Here is a 22,936-nt window from a genome sequence, read left to right on the forward strand (position 1 = left end):
CACTGTGTGCTGCTGCGTGCATGCACTGTATAGTGCTGTAATTCACTGTGTGCTGCTGCGTGCATGCACTGTTATTGCTGCGTGCATGCACGGTGTACTGCTGCGTGCACTGTGTACTGTTGTATGCACTCACTGTATAGTGCTGTAATGCACTGTGCGCACTGTATACTGCTGTGTGCATGCACTGTACAGCTGTAGGCACTATATACTGCTGTAATGCACTATATACAGTTGTGTGCATGCACTGTATACAGGTGTATGCACTATATACTGCTGTAATGCACTATATACTGCTGTATGCATGCACTATATACTGCTGTAACGCACTGTATACAGCTGTGCACGCACTGCATACAGCTGTATGYACTGTATACTGCTGTAATGTACTATATACTGCTGTATGCAYGCACTATATACAACTATATGCACTAGATACTGCTGTAATGCACTATATGCAGCTGTGTGCATGCACTGCATACAGCTGTATGCACTCACACTCTGGCATGCTGCAGCTGTGCTCTGAAGTGAACCTCTGCCTGCCCCATGTGAAGAGGTGCCTCTCTCTCCAGTGATATCCAGAAGGCATTCCCATTCTCATTTAACATAACTCTGCTTCTTCAGTGTTTTTTAAACAAAGTAATTGTTGATCAGAGTGAACTATAATTACCCATTTAGCTCTTCTCAGATCTAGACGGAAAGCTTTACTATTTTTAAATACCCAGCTCCTATATCTAAAGACTTGACAACGTCATCGCTTGAAGTAGGTGTAAAAGGAGGAGGAGGTTGGGGTACCATTTTGCAGGTTAGGAAGCTGACATGAAAGGAATTGCCTGAAGTTATCCATGGGTTGAGGGCACAGCAGGGAACTGAACCTGCACCACACGAGTGCCAGCCGTGAGCTCTGTATACAAAGCCACAAATAGTTCTCATGGGGCTTCCAGGAGACATATTATATTTTGCAGACTGGGACATACAGGCCTGGGGTGTTAAGTTTCTCATCCAGCCTCGCTTAGCTGGTAAATGGAAACCAGGCGCTTGGACATAAAATTTAGTCACAAGGAGGTGCTACTTTTGACAGTAAATAGTGGTAATAAGTCTGTATTTCTCTGGGAAAGCGCTGTTTGTTTTCCAAAGGAAGTTTTGGAGCGTGTCGGCTGCGAGCGTTTCACATCAGGCTGGCTTTGAAGTTTAGCTGGAACTGAGGTGGTGTTTGGGTGGCGCGGAAAAGGCTCGGGCTCCTTTCTGAGAGCAGCGTCACAACCACACGTTCAAAGAAGACTGCAATAATTCAATCAGAAACCAACTCGGCAGCTGCGAGGAGGATTTGGTAAACAGGCCGTGTCGTGTTTTTTGGGTCAGTCTCGGCATTTTGTGTCGTTAATGAGCTCATCTTTCTTTTTCTAAAGCTGGCCATGCAAAAAGATGAAATATTCCAGGATTTGAATGGCATACCTCTCCTAAAATACTCAGTCCTAAAAGGGAAGAACTACTGGAACCCTCTTTAGCAGGATATGACCCCTAACGTTGCATTGTTTGCATGCTGCTAGAAAATTGGTTTTAATTGTTCTTTTGTAAAGTGGCTATATTTAGTTTGATGCCCAGAACTTTCAAGGGAGTGTTTTACTTTTTCTAGTTACTAAGCCTTAGCCTTATGTATTTACAAAACAGAAGAAAAACAAGCTAAAAATACCCCCTTGTACCGGTGAGCACYGGGTTTCTGGTGGTATCTGTTCAAAGGTCTTTCCTGAGTGTCGTCTTCCTCCCGGAGCGGAGCTTGCGCTGCTGCCGCTGCTGCGACGGCAGGGAGGGCTCTGCGGAAGCGGCCGCTTCCTCCTCCGCCACCAAAAGCAGCCCTCGTGCTTGGCACCGTGCTTCTGGCTGCCTTTGGCTGCAGCGTCAGTGCTGCAACTCTGCATTTCTGTTGCAGAAAACTGTGTTTCGGTCGTTGCCTTCCCAGCTTGGCCCCGTGGCGCGCGCGCTTGGCAGGAAACGTTGTGGGGCTGCTCCTGTTTTATCTGTTGCAAACCTGTTTCTTCCACACGTGCGGAGCCCTGCAGCCTTATGRATAGTCCATAGATTTACTGCTATGCATTGCTTTGGACAGAAGGTATATCTTACTCCCAAATTAAGTTCCATTGAATATAGTAAGTAGGTAATTCCATTGCAATCAATAAGGCCGTTTATGCTGATGAAATTAATAGATTAAAGCCCGGGCTTTTCTTGATGAGGCAGGGGAAAAGATGATGAATAAAGGCTGGGGTTTGTTTTCTCGTTCGTAGYACTGACAGGCATGGCTGTCTTCATCCTCTAGCATGGTCCATGCCAGTCGAAGCACATGATGCTGAATATATTGGTAATTTAACCCCCTCCAGCCTCCAGACCTGCTGGCTCTTGGCCTAGCTGCTCCTGTTGCAGGTTATGGGGATTTTACTCCAGATTTCAGCAGGAGGAGAAAGGCAATACTAAACAGTTGTAGAAATCACACGCCATAAATTTGGCCCAAGCTTTTCTAAAAGAGGCCTTTGTGGTGAACCCCCTTGTGTGTCAGGGCAAGGAATGCGACATTGGAGTTGCCGTTCCCAAAGGGAAGCCCTCCCGATGAGGGGTGAGCAGCACTCTGCAGGAGCCTCCCCTGCTCCCTGCCGGCTGCAGTACCTTCCACTTGCTCCTCTTTCACTTTCCTGAAGCTGCCTTCCTGTCTCCGCTGCCCCTGCTGCTCTGCTTTAATCTTGTTTTCCCATTAGGGGCTGCTCTGCCTTGGGAGAACGGTTTCGGTGACTGCCGAGTGCTGGACAGGTCCAGCTCTCCAAAGAAGCCCGATGCGGAGCTGTTTACACATAGCTGGGAATCACGTGCGACGGCAAGTGAATAGTTGGGATGGTTCTGAGGCTGCCGGGAGCCTGGGCGCTCTCCGCCTGCCTTGGTGCTCTCCCGCGGCGGATCCTGGTGGAAGTTCTCCCCAAGGAAAACACGGTGTTTGGGGCTGGAGGTGTCACCCCTGCGCCCCCCACCCGAAAACACAAAGGAATAAGGGCTAAGAGGGAAGGGTTGTTCTCCTGGGGGAGCAGGAGGGTCCTGCAAGGCAGCGAAGCATCTTTCAGCTTGTGGCGAGGAGCCCGGGGCGCCTGGGAGCTGCAGCAGCCTCTGTGGGTGCGAGTTCGGGCTCTGCTTTGCACGGGTTGGTTCTGCTCTGTTCTCATAACCTGTTTGAGGGTTGTTTTGGCATTTCCTGCCAAAAAAAMCAAGAAAAAGGGTAAGTTTAAGATATGATAGAGGAGGACTTGATTCTGCCTTTTTGTTACAAGCGGACATTTTGCCTTCAGTCTACTTTCTTCAACACCTGGAAGGCAGGTACAGAGGAATGATGCTCGATGGAAGCYGTATGGGAAGTTCATTTGGAAGTGGTGCCGTGGACCAAGATACCCCAATTAAAGCTGTTCCCCTGGAGTTTCCCTTTGCTGCCTGAGCAGCTAGTGAAAGCGAGGCCCAGCTCCCTCACTGAGGGCTACCCCCAGCTGCAATGCTTGGCATAACCTTTGGAGGCATAAAATTGCTTTGTGGGGGCAGTAGAAGAAACCCAGTGTAGTAGGTCTGCGTTTGAAGCCTTTGCTATAAAAATAATCTCAGTAGCTCTAGTTTTGGGCTGCGGAGGCTCCCTTAATTTGACAGCCTTTTGGCCTTCGTCGTGCCCAGGCGTAGGGTCKGCCAAGGCTTGGTAGGGAGGCAGATAAAGCAGCCGCCAGCTCCTCGCTTGGGAGATGCAGCTCCAAAGGTTACAGCCTTTGTTGGATACCTGGAAACRAGCGGCCTCCCCACACGTGCTCCCGGCAGCCGAACCGCCCAAGGGGCGGCACGATGGCGGCTGCCGGGAATGCGGCACGGGACGGATCGTGTCCCGTGTCCCGGCACAGGACGGATCTGCGTCCCCACTAAGGGCGCCGGTTAGTCGCCTCCGCTTTCGGAAGCGCATAACACAAGGGAAAACATCCATGGTCCTTCTGTGCATGGACTGCGTTCTCTCAGGGATGAGTAGTAGTTGTGGTCTTGCTGTGCTCAGGTCTTCACTGCCCCAGCCCCCAGTAAAGTGTCATTTGGGTTATTTTTTCCTTATATTCACATGGCACGAGAATGTTGTCTGTAGAACATCCATCTAACTTTTATTTTTTAAATGATGTCTTTTTTTTATTTTTAGAACAACTCCATCGGGTTCATGTTCGCACATAATTCAAAATGAAAATCTGCCTGTACTRTTTTGATGGGAATTATTCTGGTTTCCTGAGGATGAACTAAATATTTCATGGAGAAGACTCCCTATACTGAAAACATACCCATTAAATGTCTCGGCTTGCAAGTGGTTTTTCATTTCTTATAAAGCTCTGTGCTTACTGAATTGTTCTTTTGTATTAGGTCTGTTTTTCTGCCACGTTGTCCAAACAGGAAGCRTAAACATTAATCAGTGAGCAGAGACATAAGGATGTAGCTTCCATAGGAAATCCTACAGCTGTGCCAAGTTGTTCTGCCGGGAGATGAATATCCCACGCAGACTGCAGCCTTGCTTTTTGGGCCTCGCTTAGGTCCAACTTACATCACTTGTATTGGCTGGGGWCTTGAAATGACAGAAGATGGACCCTGTGAATTGGGGTCCTGCATGGGTGGTGGGACAAGGRTACTCATTGGGAGATACTGGACTGAGCTCATATGGATTTAAACAGAAACATGGAATGATCTAGAATCAGATTCTAAGGGTATCATAAACTGAAAAATGCTCRTTTAAGAATTTATTTAGGGTTTCCTCTTTGTGCAACGTGGGCACTTTTCCACCAGTGTGGCAGCTAGACTAAAGAAGAGCTCTTTTTCCTCTAATGGAAGAAGGTGAAGCATGGGTGTGTGTTTCTGTTTTCCTTTGTGTGGTTGTATGTATTTTTGAGCACAACTTCAGGGGCCATGGTCACATAAATTACTCCTAGGGGATAAAATTGAAGCAAATTAAAACAACAGCTGTCCGTAGCCTTCCTAACTACCTTTGAAGGTTCCAAGAAAGCCTTAGGAATTAATTTCTGTGGCCATCCCCTGTGCAGCAGGGCTTCTCAGTGCTGCCCCAGTGCCCAGCCGCAGACAGCTGTGATTGTTCAGCGATGCACTTGAAGGCAGATTCCTGCTTGTCACTCCGGAATGCAGCGCTGATCCTCACAAGGGCTTGCTGGCAWTAACCGTTAAACAATTTGGGGGGAACGAAAATTCATTTTAGGCCAATTTTGCACAGTTGTTATGCTTAACTTTTAAAGGTTAATCTCTGTGGGGCTGGTCTGGTAATATGGATAGGAAGCATGGAAATATTTGAAGTAGAGCGTGGATTTGCTTTATTCATGCATTCAGTGTTACACAAATCATGGCTTATCAGAATAGCTATAGAATCTGTGTGTAATGGTTTGTGTGGGAGTGCAGTATATAACGCAGTGGTATGAAAGTCGGGAAGCTTCCGATGCAGAAAGACTCCCGTGTGGAAGTGCTGAGCACATGAGGCAGTGACATGGTTACTGGTGAAATAAAAGGGCTACGTTTTCCAAAAGGACAAGAGTCACATGTAGGCAGCTGCTCTGTCAAAAACTTTGCTGTGCACAATAGAGATAAATTATATTTTATTGAAACTTCCTRTGGCTTCCGTATCACTCTTTGCCCGCATTAACATTTTGAAGTGTTTTTCTTCAGGATGTTATTTAAGATGTAGGCTGCGAATCAGGATCTGAAAACACCGTTTTCAGTCAACACATTCCTGCAGTGCCACTTGTCAGACTCGAGGAGCTATAGGGAGTTTATAGGTATTGCAGCCTGCCAAGGGCTCCAGTTACCATTGCCAAGGCCGCCAAGGTGCCGTTTTGATGTGCGCTCCCCAGGTGAGAAGCGAGGCTGAGCAGCTGGGTGCCGTGGTGCTGCCTTGTCTCTTGAGCAGCCCTGTGTTTTGAGAGGGGAGGTTTATTTTCCCAGCACCTCAGGCACTGCCTCTCGAGTTGTTACAGACGTGCTGTGAGGTGTGGACCTAGTGGCCTCGTGGAACATGAGCCACCGAATTGCCCTCAAAGTGCGGAAGGCCAAGCCCACACCGGGCTGCGCTTGCAGGCGGGCAGCCTGCAGCCCAGGGAAGGGGTTATTCCCCTCTTTGTGGTGTTTGAGGCTGTATCTGGAGCTCAGTATCCATTTTTGACCTCTTCAACTGGAGAAAGGGCGATTTCAGGGCACCAGAAGCATCAGGAGGCAGGAGCATCGGAGCTCTGTTTGCTCAGCCTGGAGAGGAGCAGCTCAGGGAGAGGGAATCTCGTCGCAACCCGATGCCAGGGAGGCGAGAAGATGGATCCAGAAGCTGCTGAGAAGCGCACAGGGAGAAGCCACGGACACCAGCTGCAACAGTGGAAATTCCAGTTACACACTAGGAAAAGTGTTTCCACAGTGGGGATGGTCAAACGGGAAGATGCTGCCTGGAGAGGCTGTGGAATCTGTGGCCCTGGGGATGATCTGGATGAGGCCGTGAGCAGCCTGCTCTGTTGGCTCTGCTCTGAGCAAGAGGTTGGCCCAGATGACCTTTGGAGTTTCCTGCTTGCCTAAATTACTTTGGGATCCAACTGTGCAGCTCTGATAAGTGTAAACACCCCTCACAGCACATAAAACAGGGTCATCAAGTTGGACGCTTAAAAACCGAGAGGAAAGTCACGGCAAGTCATTCAGGCACCGGGATGAGATCATCCTGTGACCAAAGATTCAAATGGAAAAGAAAAAATGCGTGTATGCAGGCTCAGCTTTGGACAGAAAAGGTCAGTTGCAGTCTGCAGGCGTGCRTCGGGTTGCACTACTTGCTAGGACGAGTCTTGCCAATGTTCCTGCTGCTGCTTCAGTGTTTTGCTCAATCTTGCATTCTGCGCATCGCTGGGAGATTCCTGTGCAGCACGAGCTCAGTTACACAGAAGAGGTTCGTAGTGATACAGAAGAGCACAAGAGTATTTTTGCTATGTAATAAATCAATTTTGTACATGGCAATTACAGATTATGGTTTGAAGCTAAAAGCGGATGAATCACACTCTTGGCTTTTAATAAATTGTAGATATCAACTTTTCCTGAGGAAAATACTAATGTTATTGATATGTGTAATCTGCAGAAAACTTGGCTAACGGTACAGCTCTTAAACCGTATCAGATGTGTGCTTAGTTTGACCTACTTTTACAGGGAGTGGTGTGAAACTGTCTTCTCACATGACTTACCTCAACATTATGAGCACTGGAAGGACCAAATATTCGCACTGCAGCGTTAGTTATTATATTTTAACTGAAGATATGCATAGTTGTAGGTAGATACATATAGTTTGTAGGTAACTAAGCAATAAACAATTTTTCCCCTTGTTTACTGTGCGAGTTGAACTTGCTAATATCACTGTTTGCCAGCTGGAAGTGATGTGCTTTAGGAATTGACCTCAAGATATTCCATGAAGGGAGGCCAAATCCTATTAAACAGGACATYCATGCTTCTTGTAGCTTAAGGTGCAGGGCTTTACCAGGGCTCCGAGATAAACTCCTGTAAGTCTCTGCTTACAATGCCAATTGCATCAAAGCAGTAAGCGCCATCTAAAAAAACATTATCAGAGAAAATCAGTCTTTGGGGATTTCCTTCTTTAAATAGGAAGGTGGTTTTAAAAACTCAAAACTAAAACCAAAACTTAAAAAATGAAAAGGACTGTGCAGATCTTTAGAGACCAACGCAGTTCTGAGGAAGCTTTGCTCAGTGCTGGTAGTCTCAGCAATTGCACTGGTCATGCAGCAGTGGTAAAATAGTGGTAAAAATTTGTGGTTACTGGCACACAGCAAGAATAATACATTACATAAATCRCAGATGGGGGAGCTAACGTTCATAGAGGGCAATTTGCTCTGTGWGGGATTGGTGAATATTAGTTTTAGCCTCTCTAAAATTAATTTAGCAGTTAGCAATTCCAAGTGCAATTGCTTATTCTGAGCAATTTGAATCTCTCATATTCTAGATGGTCCTTAGCAATATTAATTCTTAAGTGCAGGTCGTTGACTAGTGATATCTTGAGAAGCGAAATAATTTCAGAGTGTCTCCTTGGCTGTTACAGGATTAGTTCATGACAGTGAAGGAGGAGGTGGCCTTATTCTGGTGTTCAAAAGCAAAATTAAGTGTCATGGTTAGAATATTAACACTAGAAATATTTGCAATATTGATAATGCTCTGTAGGAAGTTTGCATGAGGCTGAGCTTTTTATTTGGGCCTATATTAGCAAACCCAGCAATGTCAAAATACAGAGACTTATTTTTAACCTAGATTTCATCAAGGATGGTGGGAGGGAAAGGAGAAAGAGACTGAACATGGGTCTGGCCGGTGCTACCGAAACCTGCCCGCCGAGCGCCTCGCACACCCAGCAGAAAGCTGTGTTTTACCTGGCAATTCCCTTCCCTTCGAACCCAAGTGTCAGCAGAGCTGGGGTAGAAACGGGAACCCAGGACGACTGTGCTAGAGCTGGAGTTTTTACACAACAAAAACGAATGGAGTTTCAAGGAGTGCTGCGTCAGTGACAGCAGCCAGCGTGCCTGCACGTGGCTTCGTTTGCTGTAAACACACTGGTTTGCAGCAGCTGGCTGAAAGCAGCCCCAAATAAAGGTTGTTTTTACATATACCTGTCCTTGGTGTCATCTGTCGTTCTTCYACCCCAAGCGTGGGACAGCGCTCGCCTCTGCAGCAAGATGCGCTGTTGAGGGCAGAAGAAACATCGTGGTGCCCGAAGCTTGGGTGCATCTAGGCTCATTTATAGCACAGGAGGTAAAGGTTGATATGGGACAGGGCAGCGCTGCTGCAGAAAAGATTTATTGGGGTCCATCTCCAGCCAGCACAGGACTGGTGCCATGGGACGCTGTCCGGGTGCTCCCTGGCGCAACACCACCCCATGGCCGCAATACCCAGCACGCTGCTGGACACCGAGGGAGCAGTGGCTCCGTTCCCCGGGGTGTTACCCTCCCGCTTCCCCTTGTCCACAGCCATCCCGCCGCCTCGGGCCGTGCTGCCCGTGCTGCTGCTGAGTCACGGCCGGAGTCTCGGCTCCCGGCAGGCGCGCGAGGCGCTTGGCGCGCGCCCCGGCCGCCGCCACGAGGGCCGGCTGGCGTTACCGAACCCCCGGGCCCTCACGCTGCGCTGGGAGCCGAGCGGCGCCTCGCGTTGGCCTCCTGCCTCACCTCGCCTCGCCGTGGCAGGGAGAAACCCCGCGGAGGTCAGAACTGAATTCACGGGGTGGCCTCAGCTCACGGGCTGCGCCGATCGCGTGCCCTGCTCAAGCCCCGGGCCTGCGCTCGCCATTTTCTGCACTTGAAAGGCGGAGAGGAGCGCGGCGCGAGCCGCGGGGAGCCCGGAGCGGAGCGGCCGCCAGCCTGGAGCGCAGCCCGCGCCTGCCCGCCAGGAGCACAGCGCCGGCGGGGCCGAGTAACCCGGGTGCTCCTCAGCTACTGCCAGGAGGGGTGGGCTTGTTTTGTTCGTAACCAGGGTTTCTGGATGGGAATGAGCAGAACCTGCCCGCGCGGGCAGCTGTTTCCGCGGCRCAGGGCTGGGGAAGTTCATTCGGGCGCTTCGCGGTGCTTCGCCTGCCAAGGTGCCTTGCTGGCCCCCTGTCCTCCCTGCTGGGCTGCTCTCTTCCCTCCCCAGCAGGTYGGGATCTGTGCAAGCGCCCGCACGTGCACCCTGTGCCTCGGGCAGGTCACCCATGGTCAGGTGGAGCCAGAGGGTGAGAGGTTCGTGGGCTGTTGGCAGGACCCAGGCGGGAGCTGGAGGCTTGCCGCTTTTATCTTGGAGAACTGGGACTTGTTTCGTGGAAGATGGCTGGGTCTGTCAGCTTTTCCAGGATTTCCTAGTTGCACAATGATTGCAGAACCTTTTCTATCACTTTTACGTAAGTTGAGAACTATTTTCCTCAGAACCAATGTTTTGCACAATCGCAGTGTCCCTTGTGAAAGATGGACTATTTTCTAGTGTCTGTGATGAAAATGTTGCCGTATGGATCTTCCTTACATCTTAAAATCTTGGAGGTGAAGGCTTTGGTGGAGGAGAGAGATAACGACTGCAAACAAAAGGAGGCTGTTTTTGAATCAGGTTATTTTTTAGCATAACCACACTCGTGTGCCTCTCTTTCAGCCCATTTCAAAGGTTTCTGTGGTTCTGCATTAATAAAAAAGGGTAATTTGTAATAACATTCGTTTTATATTCATATTCCTGCATGCTTTCCCAACAGTAGCAGTACCTGTCTATGCAGCACTGAGTATTGCTGCTAATGCTGTGTTACAGTTTTCTTCCAAGGGCCAGTGTGAGTGTTGTGCRTGGCTGTGGTTCATTTGTAACCAGGTCTTGTGAATACACCTTTGTAGAAGCAGTGTCAGTTAAAGAAAGGGAATTGGTTGTGTGTCAGCTACAGAAGTCTGCTTTTCTGAAGTGTCTATCTTTTGTCCAGAATGTGTTTTTTAGTTCAGATTCATAACCTCATAGGAATTGGTAGGAAGAGCCCTTCAGGCTATGCAGATAGTCCAGATAAAATAAGGCAAGGGGTAGTTAAGTGCTAGCACTGCACTGTAGCTCTTCAGGCAAAGGGGAGCCCTTTGAGCATGAAGTGTATTRATATATGAGTATTGCTGTGGAGATGAGATACAGGCACCATATCTCACTGCCCTGCACTGCCAGTGGCAGCAGGAATGAGGACCCGGAAAGCAGCCTRGGAATGAACTATTGTCACTTGGGCTGTGCGAATCTGACCGGCGCTTCGCAGCCAACCAATACAGGTGACTCACTYGATGTGAACTGCTCTGGTTTCACAGCTGTTTAGTGAATATCTCTAAGCAAAATATTTTGCAAAAGAAGGTGCTGGACAGTGTAAGGCGGTGCTAGTTATTSGGCCATCTCCGAGTTTTTGGCTCGGACTGTGCATATTGTTTGAATACTTCCAGTTGTGTTTTTGAGAAGGAAAGGAATGCCTGGAAAAGGAACAATCTTTTTCTGCCTCGCAGATAGTATGGGTGGGTTTGTTTTGTTTTATTTCTTTTCCTTTGTCTTCTAAAGCAGTGCGTACCACAAAACACCATTACTACCACCATTCAGATTAGAGTATAAAGCAGGCCTTGATAACCATCATAAACATTTATGTAGGTCAGAATCTCCCAGCTTTGGCAGGCAGTCTGTAATTTAAAAGAGCAAAAATAAATAAATAAAGGACTAATCCAATCGAACTAAATCTGCTCGTGCTGTAACCTCCCTTGCTGTAAGCAGAGCACTGCAGGGAGGTGAGGAGAGCAGCCTGCTGCTCGCCCGGGGTGCGAGGTGCTGAGATTGCAGCGTTCCGGCAGGCAGGATGCACGTGGATGGATGCAGCTTTGCCCACACTCCGTGCTGGCTTCACATCCCTGTAGGTCTTCGGGTCGCATCCATGATGTGAAGCTAAAATGGCAGTTGATTTGAATGAGATACATCAATAATAATGTTTTTTTTTTCCTTAATATTCARTGTTGTTAGTAAAAGGCGTACAATGCACAAGAGATTTGACATACAGCGTTTTAAAAGGTGGGAATTTCTCCCAYCATTACAACCGGAGCATTATTCTCTCCTTTATTTCCATGGCAATATCTCATTTTGATGCATCTTTAACTGAGGTTTCTGATTAGGATAGAGCATTTGCTACAAAAATTACTTCAGTTGCAGCAGCCTGCCTTGAGGGAACTGATTTTTGCAATTGCATTTGCTACAGGAGCACACCACAGCTCGAAAAGAAGGGTAAGAACAGCACGTTGACAGAATGTACTGTCATTTTTTAGTATTATCTTTCTATCCTCAGGACTCCCTTCAGCAAAGCCGGCTCCAAGAGTAAGTGGGCTCCAATGGCTGTGGATGTAATGAGTGTAAAAATAGCAGGCACTGCCTAGCTGCAAATCAGCTACTGCTTCGGGATTGTTCTGAAGGGTGAATTCCCCTTTTGCAGGGCTGCGGCCACCGACGCTCATGGGTTTCTCCTCCCAGGGTTTTTTTGCTTTGCAGTAGCTCTCATCCAAGAAACCCTTTGCAGCAGCAGCCAGGGCAGCCTCGCTCAGCTGCGTCTCAGCCTTTTTGTCATATCTTCTGCTTCAGCAGCTTTTGCTGTGAGAGCTTTTGTTTTGTTCCAAAATCCTGGTATCCTGGTGCTATCAGGGGACAGCTCTCTTTTTCTGTGTCACACGAACATCTTCTGTGGACCTGAGGACCACACTTAGGTCCATACCTTGCCTAATTCCACGTTACAAGAAAACTTTTTAATTTCAGAGGCGATTGCCTGCGTGATCAGTAATTAACACTGGACGCRGATTCCTTGCTGTAATCCCTCCAGTCTTGCCATTATGGAAATGCCTGATGGCTGAGGACTCTGTGCTGATTGTAACAGCTTAATAAATTAATACTCCTTTGGCGGGGGCAGTTGACCGCTGGACATGCTGAGCTGGTACGGCTTTGATTTGGGAAGCTTCCTAAGCATGGACATGGTTTGGGGCTCCTAATTAATCCTGTAAACTCATGTCTGTGGTGCTTAGCTGTGCGTGGGTAAAAGTATTTTCTGAAATGGCCTGAACTAGCATGCAAAGACTCCACTGTAGCTTGTTCAGTTTTATTGGGGATTTAATTTCAGTTTCTTGCAAGTAAAATAGAGTCTTTCGTGGCTAGGCACTAAGGTGGCAGTGCATTGCTAGAGGCTTTAGGTCTGCACCTTGTGCTCTGAGCTGGGAAATGCAGTTTTCTGTCCCAAAAGCTCCTTGTGCTGCTAGACATCCATGGGGAAGAAGGGAACTTCAGCATCTCAGTGAGGTGGAGGCCGTTCTTCAGGCTTGGGTTAGGYCTCATGACACCCTGATGCTTGCGAGCCAGCAGTCTAAACAAGAGAAGGCAGAAGAGGATGGAAATGTGATTACTGCACTGGGCAGGTAGGAAGAACCTGCCCAGCTCTTCCCTTGCACCACCTGCAGACGTTCATTAAGACGGGCTTTGAACCCAGATCAGGTTTGCAGTAGTAGTTCAACATGCAGGGAACTGAGTCCTAGAGGAAAAGCTGGCCCCGGCCGTGGGTTTCAAGCACTGGAATCCAAACCTGTCACAGGGAGCTCCTCTCTTCTCTCCAGTTGTTCTCTTCTTGTTTTTTCCAGGGTCTGCCTGTGTGGCAAACAGGATACGTGTGTATCTGAGCACCAGATTAGAGCACACTTACAGTAAAGGAAACCTCACTTACTGCAAAGGAAACCTGTCCTGACTGTGTGTGTTCAAAACGTAACCGCAGGAAGGTGGGGGCAGAAGGACCAAAGGAAAAGAAAGTCTCTTTTCTGCTAGGAAAAGAGACTGTGGAAGCTGCAGGTCCCTGTAAATAACAACTTGTGCCATGGCTAATCAAAGTGGAATCAACCACTAAAATAAACACTGATTTTGCAAAAGTTTCTTTCACATTTTCTTGATAGACCCCCAAGTGAATGTACAGGTACAAATGTGAGGCTCTTGCCCCCAACAACTATCCCAAGCTTTTCCTTGACCCCATAGATCCCCACCACTCCTTCCATGGCACCCCCAGTGTAAATACCAGCTCAAGCACATCTGCAGTGTTATTTTAAACCTGGGATTGTTCATTCTCTTGCCTGTTTCCTGCTGTTTCACAGTTCTCAGTGCCATGCAGGGCTGCACCGCGTGCGTTTGCCCTCCTCTCGGGGATCAAGGACACCTCTCTCTTCATCGCTGCTTTGGGAGGAGAGCGATGCTTCCTTCCTCCATGGAGATTTTCTTAAGCTTTCTAGCTGGGTTTGCTTGCTGCTTTCCTTGCTGGTCGCTGGTGGTTGGCCTAAGGAGGCCAATTTGGTGATTCCAAAAGAGAGTGGCTTTATTTCAAATGTTGTCATCTGAGTATTTGGGCTTCTTCAGAATGAGTGGTCTGTTCCATGCTGAGCTGTCGGTTCACTATTAAACTTACTATAACGAATCTTAAATGGGTATTAAATTAACTATTAAACTTTGTATTTATAAACAATATTTATTATTTTTAATAGCAGAAATGTTAATATCTTTCTACTGTTTTTTTCAGTCTATAAAAGGTAAAAATGCTAAATAAACATGGTAGGAGTTAAGTTTTAAGCTTAAGATACCATCAGTAACAAAGGTGCTGTTTATCTGTTCAGTCTATCTTCAAAGCTAAGGCTGGAAGCGAAGCTTTCCTCATTAGCCATAACAATGTGGTTTTAGGAGTAAAAGGGCACTCCCCACTCCCAAGCCGTGGGCCCTGCTCAGTGCCAAGCTCAGTGTGTGCCGGGAGAGCAGCTCCAGGGCCCTGCTCCCGCTGCTCCCGCTGCTGATCCCACCGCTGCTCCCGCTGCTCCCGCTGCTCCCGCTGCTCCCGCTGCTCCCGCTGCCGTGGAGCCTGCAGGGAGCTCGGACCGCGGAGACCTTCGCACAGGGATGACCTAAACACCTCCCGTGCCTCTGAGATTTGCTTTTGAAAAGGGACCTGTGTTACGGGCTTCCTCTGGGGTTTTGAGTGTTGTTCTGCTGTGTGTATTTATACACTTCCATGTTAGTGAGTTTTCAGACTCAATTTCAGACTTTTTTTAAACACTTTTTAGCCCAGTTGTTCCAGCCTACCTGAAAATGGATCGCGAGAACTTGCAGTCATAATTGCAGAATCGTTTATGAAGCCTCAAACAGTTGTATCTTTGTAAACCCTCAAAGGGAGTAATCCAGGCAAGCCTCAAGTCCYGCAGATAAGGGTCTGTGCCCCTTTTTCTTGAGTGGGAAGATTGGGCTCCAGGGCTGATAAAGCAGGACTGGTTTTGCAGGGAATAAATTCTGTTATCTGCAAGGTGGGAACAAATTGTGTTACCTGCAAGGTGGGAACAAATCGTGTTATCTGCAAGGTGTTGCTAGTGACAGGAGTGTGAAGTTCCAGCCAAACCATTCCCTTTCAAGAATAAGGATACATCTTGTTGGTTATTTGGTCGTTTCTGAAAGATGCCACTTCTGCTTTTAACTTGGGGGCTTCCTGAAGGATTGGCCTGGAARTGTTGTTTACTGTTTTCATGAATCATCGTGGCTGAGCTCTTTGGGACTGCTGATGATGTAAACTGGAATGTGCTCATCTTCCCTCCCTAGCAATGTCTCCAAGCAGAAAGCTGTGCCTAGCAGAGCATAACAGAAATGGGGTAAAAATCAGTRGTATGCATCTCACGTGTATGCCTTTGGATACCTGTGATATGTGCTGCTATGAGTGATAAGATTTTGCTGAAAAGGACTCTGGTTAACTAGGGAGATTATTAAAATAAGGACAAATTAAACTTGATATTCCCTGGAAATCATGGGAATGGAAAGGACATGGTCCTGGGAAGCCTTCTCTAAGTGACCCTACTTGAGCTGGGYGAGCGGGGGGCAGTGATGTTGGACTAGGAGCTTTTCAAGGTCCAACCTCAACCACCCTGTGATTGTGTGATGTGGTGCAGCACAAGCTGCTGCTACAGCAGGTCCTGGTGAAAGGTTGTCTGAACAACGAGCTGTATTCTCTTCAGCTCTGCTCAAAAACACTACTAAGAGGACCAATAAAAGAAGATCTGGCTTTGTAAGAGACCTAGAGAATTGATTTATTTAGTCTAGCCTGTCTGGGCGTTGTGGCAGAGTCTAATTGCAATCTCTCAATACATTAGGATGTCGGCTCTGGGGAGGAAAAAGCCATTTGAACTGCAGGTAGTGGTGGCAGAAGAATAAATGGATTTAAGCTGATAGGAGATGTTCCTAACGATTTAAAGGAACTGGGTTCTGAAACAGCCTTCTAACTGGACTGTTGGGGTCCACATCTGACTGACTTTTAGGGTGGAGGTTGATAAGTTCTTGAAGAAAGTTTATCATCTGGCCTGCTGGGTCACTGCTGGGCACTGAACTGGTGATGCAGAAAGCCCCTGCTGCTGTAAGAACTCAGTGTTTGAGTCAGTGGAAYAGCTTCATCTTCTAGAAGTTACCTGATACTAAAATATTAATTTGGAGACTGTGATCATCTTGCAGTTGCAAAAACTGATGTAGATAGGCCAAAGCGCTGCAGCATTAAAYGGCAATCCCACGTCTCTTTTGTTTTTATATCTTTATTCTATGCTTGATTCTTTTTGTTCCCACTTCAGTAGAGATTACTGTAGACTTGTTTTGTTATTTAAGTGTACAATAACAGCAAGAGAAATATGTTCATACACTCCAAGAGGGTAATGGAAGTTTATAGAACAATTAAAAATGAGCCTCCTTCCTCCACAGAAGAGGAGGTTCTGTGGTGATGCAGCTTTTCTTTCTGTCCCTTGTCTTTGCACAAGATGTCTCCGTTCGATGCATTAGGGAAACAATTATCAGAATGTCAAAAATGTTTTTTTTTTTCTTTTCTTTCCTAGTTGGGGAATGGCGGTCAACGTGTACTCTACCTCTATAACCCAAGAGACTATGAGCAGACATGACATCATCGCATGGGTTAATGATATATTAGCTTTAAACTACACAAAAGTCGAACAACTCTGTTCAGGTAAGAAAGTGTGTTYATTTTAAAAGCACTTTAAAAGCCTGACTTGCTGAAAATAGATAACTTTGGGGTTTGACATAAGACAGTTACTGAGTAAAGGGATTAATGTATGTACAAACAAAGGACATGGTTTTGTGTTCGTGTTCATCGTGGAAGGATAAGGTGTGTAAGAAATGAACAGTGTGAATGTAGCAGAAGATACCTGGAAGTAATAGGAGGAATTCTAGGAAAACATGGAAGTAAGGTAGGCTAAGCGAGAGAAGAAAATACTGGAAGGCTTTTGTGTTTTAATCACACCAGGGTGGTGGCTTTCAGAGGGAAAGTGAATGTAGCTGAAATGTGACAGAATACTGAAAACGCAAGTGAATAAAAATCTCCACCTGTTAATTCCTGGCAAGGGTTTTCAAATTCCTGATGGTGTTTGCACAAAAATACCCAAAATATGACTGTGTGAAGTGAAAAAAAAAAAAACGTAAAATTTAGGAAGCCAACATTTTGCATGTAAGGTGTTGCAGAATTTTGCCAGGCAAATCTGCCTGTTTCTCTTTAAATGCAACAGAACTCTTGTTGTAAGTAAATTGAGTAATGAACTCTATAAAACAGTAATGCTTTGGATATTTTGGACAGTTTGGTTAATCAAAGTGGAAACTGGAACAACAGGATTTTGTAACTAGATGATGACTAGAAATGACACAGATACATCTGTGCTGATGCTTTACTGAGAACACAGCTGCCCCAGGGGAGCGAGTGACTCTTTTGGATTTCCTACTGTGACTTTTAAAATTGAAGATGTTTGTTTTGGAGGAGATCTAACTAAATCACTCGCCCCAGACGCTAGTGACATGTGGAAATATATTATTTACAGCCACAGTGCTCTAATTGCATAGAACTGAAGCCRTCTTACCACTTCTCAGCTATTTAATTGTCCGGGTGAAATGGACAATTAATAGGGTCTTTTCTACAGATATTTGAGTTTACCTACTGTTCTTGGTGATTTTTCTGTCTCATAGATGTTCCCTGAAAGGTAGAGAAAATCATTGAGGATGACAGCCCGATAATCTATTCTTTGAAATTAAAAACAAACCAAAACCAATCTCATCTGCAGAAGCAGTCTGAAATGTTTAAAGAAATGCAGTGATCATGAAATTGAGGTTGTCAAAGTACAGGTTAAAATGCATGTAAGTAACTGATATCTGCTGAGTAACTAATGACAGCAGAACATGGGAAATAAATTTTTTGACAGCTACTAATCTTGAAATGGAAATGTTATTCCTACCTGTTGTTGTATTTACGTTTCTGGAAGACAGCCTGCCTATTTGCTGTTGACAAATTGTATATTGAGGAAATCCAGGCTTTGGGGGGCATGTGTGTGTATTACTGTGTATATGTAAGGGGKGTGTGTGTATGTGTGTATGCACACTTGTGAAGGATACAAGGATACAAGAAAACACATTTTCTTCCCAAAATGCCCCTCATGTGCCATTGTTTGAAGCAGGAAGTGTACTAGACAGGATAAGTTATTGATTTGCTCCCACATAGCTATTCATACGCTCCAAAACAGTTGAAAGGAAGCTTTTGAAGTTAACCCTCCATCAAGTTAAATGTGTGTGGGCTTAAAAAACCCCAACTTTCCCAAAATAGCAAAGAGGTGATACAGAAAAGCTTTGATTATGCAGAATACAATGAGTTAAATATGCTTAATGAGAGGCTTTCGCCAGGCAGGCCGAACTGTGGAAAATATCACCAACTCACTGTCCCATTTTATTGTGCAGCTTCTTATACAACTCCTTCCTGTGACCTCCAGTGAGGATTGTAGGACATACCACAAGGGAAAAACTGGAAAAAGCTTGTTTCATTAGAGTTCTTGCTCCCATCCTGTGTAAAATTAAATCTTTTCTTCCTTTAGAATTTCCGGATTGCCTTAATTGCTATTGTTGAATTAGCATAAAAGCATTGAAGCTTTTACATTCATATCCCAGTGGGTTAAACCTCTAAATTTGAATTTCCCTCTTTGGCTTGAGTCTTCATGCCTACATATCACTACTTTTACATGACTGTTCATTACAATCCCCAGATGGGCTTTTATACCTCCTTATATAAAGCAGGTTTATGCCTGCGAGCACAGCCCTTCCTGTGCTCTGAAGGACTTTAGTGCTGGAACTGTTGAATCTGAGCTCTCTTAGATGGTCCCAGCCACCAGAGCACAGCAGGCTCTTGGACTAGCTCCTTTCCCTTTGAGCCTGCCTGGCTCATCTCTGTTGCAGAGCATCCTTGTAGGTAGTGAGAGCAGAAAAACAAGAGACTGTGGGAATCCTTCCGTGTCTAGCGTGATTTACCACGTAAACTTCCAGCAGTTTATTTAACGCACAAGTAGTTTATTTAGTGTAGTTTACCAGATGGAAACTAGGAGGAGCACAAATGCCCGCCCGCCAAGTCGGAGGCAGCCCCGGAGCGAGGGCAGCGCGGACCCCAGCGGCCCCTTCGTTCCTCCTGCTGCTCCCCAAGCATCGGCGCTCGTCGTGCAGCTTGGCAGGAGTTCCCATAAAACACGAGCTCTTCTCAGAAGCTTCAAAGAGAAGGGGGTACCTGGGGAGCTCTGCCACACGGCGAAGCATTTCACGGCGTTAACAGTGAGTTACAGAGCCACCGGAGCTGGATTTTTACAAACTAATAAAAAATTGCATGGGCGTTTTCTTCTTTTCAAGAGACATGCGTCAAGATTTGTCATGCTGTCATATGAATATTCGGCTGGTATTCACTTCTTGCAATAAGGAGCAATCGAAAGAGGAGAAAAAGCTGAAAAAAAGCCCTCCCCCCTGCAAAAAAAAAAAAAAAAAAAGCAGGGAGGGTAAGTTTGGGTGCAAAGCAAAGGTTTTGCTTCTGGGAGCCATGAGCCACCTGGCCATGACTGTCCTGCCTTGCGTGCCTGGCGTTCAGTCCCCGACTGCCGGAGCCCCTGTATGCCTACATTTTGCCCCCAGCCTAGCACTAATTCTGCACATTTTGAGCTTAAGCAGTAGTTTGACATTCAGCCTGTGCTCATGGCTTTCTTCAGAGCTCAGAAGCTTACCTAAACTTGTTAGTTCTTGTTTTTCTCCTGTTGGGGAGAGGGGGCTTTGATGGCGTACGTGCTGAGGAAGTGCCAGCCCGTGTCCCAGTTGGCAGATCCAGGAAAGAGCTGGGATGAGAAGCAGTAAAGGAAGAGGCTGGCTTAGTCATAAAGCGTTTGTCTTCCTCTTGAGTCTCGAATGTGGTTTTGTCCTTGCTAAGTAGGCCGAGCAAAGTGTAGTGTCCCCTGAGCTTTCTGCACGCCTGCTGTAGCCGTGAGATGCCCAAAAGCCCAGGTTATGGATGGATACCACCCTGGAGGGGCTAAATTTAGTCTGCAGCTCCTCTGGTAGGTTAGTTTTGACAGTACAAGTGGGAAAAACTCTCCAAGCACTTCCAAGCAAGGGAATTCCTGTAGCTTTAGGAGAGAGTGGCTTTGTCAGTGTTGGTCTCCAGGCTAACGTTCTCCGRGGCTTTCAACCAGAATATGAGATTTATAAAGCACATTTATAATTAAAGTTATAGTACGTTGCCTTTAGGTGGGCATCAGACTAGGGACCATTTAATTTGATTCAGGTGCTGAAAAGATAATAATAGAGAAGAACTCATAGGATTTAATATAATAGGACCCCCTGTACGACAGCCATATGCATGGAGAATAGATAGTTTCAAATGAACTGTTAAACTATTTGCTTCTTAGGAGTCATGCCATTTTTGTAATGAATAAACAATGGCTTTTTACGAATCCCAGCTAAACAGCTTATAATTAAATTCCTTTTACTGTTTTTTTTTTTTTTTTTTTTTTTTACTTTTCCTTGTTTTTTATCTCCAGGGAATACAGAGTGTTTGGCTGCTACGTGAGAGTATATTCAAGTTCAGAGTCAGGCAGGAGACGGTTACAGAAAATCACAGGGGGCTTGTGCATGAATTGTGAAGGAAACACAAAGTGTCTGTGTAAGTGATGAGCAAGGAAGCTAGAAATAGCATATGTACATAGGAAAAAAATGTGCAGCCTGAAATGAAGTGTAAAGCCTGGCTCGGATGAATTCAAGTGATCCTTGAGAGGAAGCACGTACAGAATCTCACCTTATTTTCTTACTGCATTTGAAAATTCTTTATAGAATTGCAAATTGTATGGCCTCTAGGGTGTACAGAAATTCTCTCTTTCAGGATTTGTGTGCAAAGATCAAGGATTAATTGCATTTTATTTTCTTCCTTTCTTGTAATGAGTGTCCATGTTGTAAAATGAGCGTGGAAACCACATGCATTTGAAATTGTAGACTGTGATGCTTTCTCAGCGGATGCCTGGGGAAAAGGCAGCCACAACCAGGAATTCTCCCCTTGATGACTACTGGAATTAGACTGTGTCTTCATTGGAGTTCCTTCTACTGTGCAAATATGTTGCAGTCACTTTGTAGATAAATCTTTTAGTGCTCTCCCCCTCCCCAATGTAGAAGGAGGGGAAGCAGAAGACAGGGCAGATGTTGCTCACTCTTTGGTTTTGCCTTGTCTCTGCAGCTTGGGTCTTTGAGGAGAACCTCATCGCGGTCTGGGCTGGCCTCTTGTCCCTGCTGACTGGTGATTTGCAGCGGGGCAGCCTCCTCTTTGCTTGTGAAGGATGGCAGAGGTTTTGGTGCCCGGGTGCCTTGCAGGAAGCGGCCATCCTAGACCTGACACATCCTCCCTGCAGTGCCAGGACAGGCTTTTCTCTCTGCCTTGACGTGGTGCCCACAGTAAAGGTCTTCTCGAGCAGAAGGCCAAGGTGGCTGGAGGAGAAGCTCTCTTGCAAGGCAGGGGGATGGAGAGATGGGTTTTTCTTCTGCTTGTCATTTGTGTGTATGCAAAGGCAGTGTGTTCAGTGACTTGGTTGCATAATGCTTGTTTTGCTTCTCGTGTCTCTGAACGTGTGTTTTGCTCAGTGTCYGTGTTAAGCCAGCAACCTCCTACACGTGTGTTACTAAAATCTGCATTTTAGGACTTTGCAAGAGCATTTGTTGCCAGTGCAGTTTCTGCACATCTTGGTGCAGCGGGGCAGGCTGCGCTGAATTACATTTCARTGCTGTTTTTTTCTCAGTTTGCAGCCTTGCAAAGCCTCGGTCTTCAGAGTAACTTGGCAACATGATTAAAACAGGGCTTGCTCCCATATGCACCACAAAACCAAGGCATGTTTCAGGGGACTGACACGTTGTACTGGGGTCCTGCAACACTGAGGACGCTCCGTGTAAATGGCTCCTTAATGGCTTCCATATGATGGTTAGGATTAAAGGAGCACAGTGAATGGTGATGATAGGATTTAAGATGGTTTTCCAAACTTTCCAAGGAGGCTTGCAAAGCAGTATCAGGAGACTTTCAGCCAATACTATTTCATTCTTAAAATGTCATTCATTAAGAATTCGGAAGGAATAGAACTTAAAGGAGGCTTCCAATTTTTTATTTAATTACTCACAACATTGTCACTCACAGTCGGTTGCTCCGTCTCCCTTTTCTTTTAAAGAGCTTGTCAGATTTGTCTGGTAGTTCTTTCCTCTCTTTTCTTCTTCGGCATAGTTCGATACACAGCCACTCTTAAGTAATTCAGAAATACGTTTTCTGAAAATGTTTTCTTCATTTCAGAATTAATGCATTTCCAAATAAAATATTACTAAAAAATTAAGTATTTAAAGACTCTACCGTGTATAATTTATGAGATGCTTAATGATCTGCGTACTTCAGAAACTGAGAATATGAGTTAGCACAGGGGAAGCCTCRCTGCTGGATGCATTATTTAAAATGCCCCGTGGATATCTGGATTATGTCATACAAATCCCTCCCTGTGTGGCAGAGGATTTCCTGAAGCCCGAGTAATTTAGCAGCACCTCTCAATAGTGGCCAATATGGTTTGTAGGAAGGAGATGGTCCTGCACATTTGCTGTCCTTGCAAAGCTGCATTTAGAGGTTCCCATCTGTGCCCTGGCAATTATTTGAGGGGCAGCAAGTCACTTGTGCAACCATTTGTAGGATGGCACTCCATGCTGCAGCTTTTATTTCATTTATTTTTTAAATAAGAAGACTCTTCCTGGGGAGGGAAGCTTCAAATAGAGCTGCTTTGTTGCCCATCTGCAGCAAGGGCCCCTGCTCGGTTGCCTCATTCCTGCTAGGAAGGCAGCAAATTGCAGTGGGCTGGAACTTCCTACATCAGGTTATTTCACTGGAGTGGTGCAGCCATGTGCTGATCTATACCCTGGGTTATATAGGGGCTGCTGGAGAGGCAGATGGGGCTACGAAGCCTGTGCCCTCCACTGAAGTGTTCAGCAGGGACAGTGCTGTGTATTAGCCCTGTGC

The 22,936-nt window shown here is 46.2% G+C and overlaps 1 protein-coding gene across 1 annotated transcript in view; it reads left to right on the forward strand.

Annotated features, from left to right (window-relative positions):
• MAPRE2 (microtubule associated protein RP/EB family member 2) overlaps positions 1-22,936 on the forward strand; it is a 65,225-nt gene that overhangs the window by 17,251 nt on the left and 25,038 nt on the right. The window contains exon 2 of the mRNA XM_026051586.1: positions 16,443-16,570. Coding sequence (XP_025907371.1) covers positions 16,450-16,570 — 121 coding nt within the window. The 5' untranslated portion in view covers positions 16,443-16,449. The remainder of the gene's footprint in view (positions 1-16,442; positions 16,571-22,936) is intronic.

The sequence above is a fragment of the Nothoprocta perdicaria genome, unplaced genomic scaffold, assembly GCF_003342845.1.
Source record: "Nothoprocta perdicaria isolate Ctin4 unplaced genomic scaffold, notPer1 scaffold_77, whole genome shotgun sequence".
Lineage (NCBI taxonomy): Eukaryota > Metazoa > Chordata > Aves > Tinamiformes > Tinamidae > Nothoprocta > Nothoprocta perdicaria.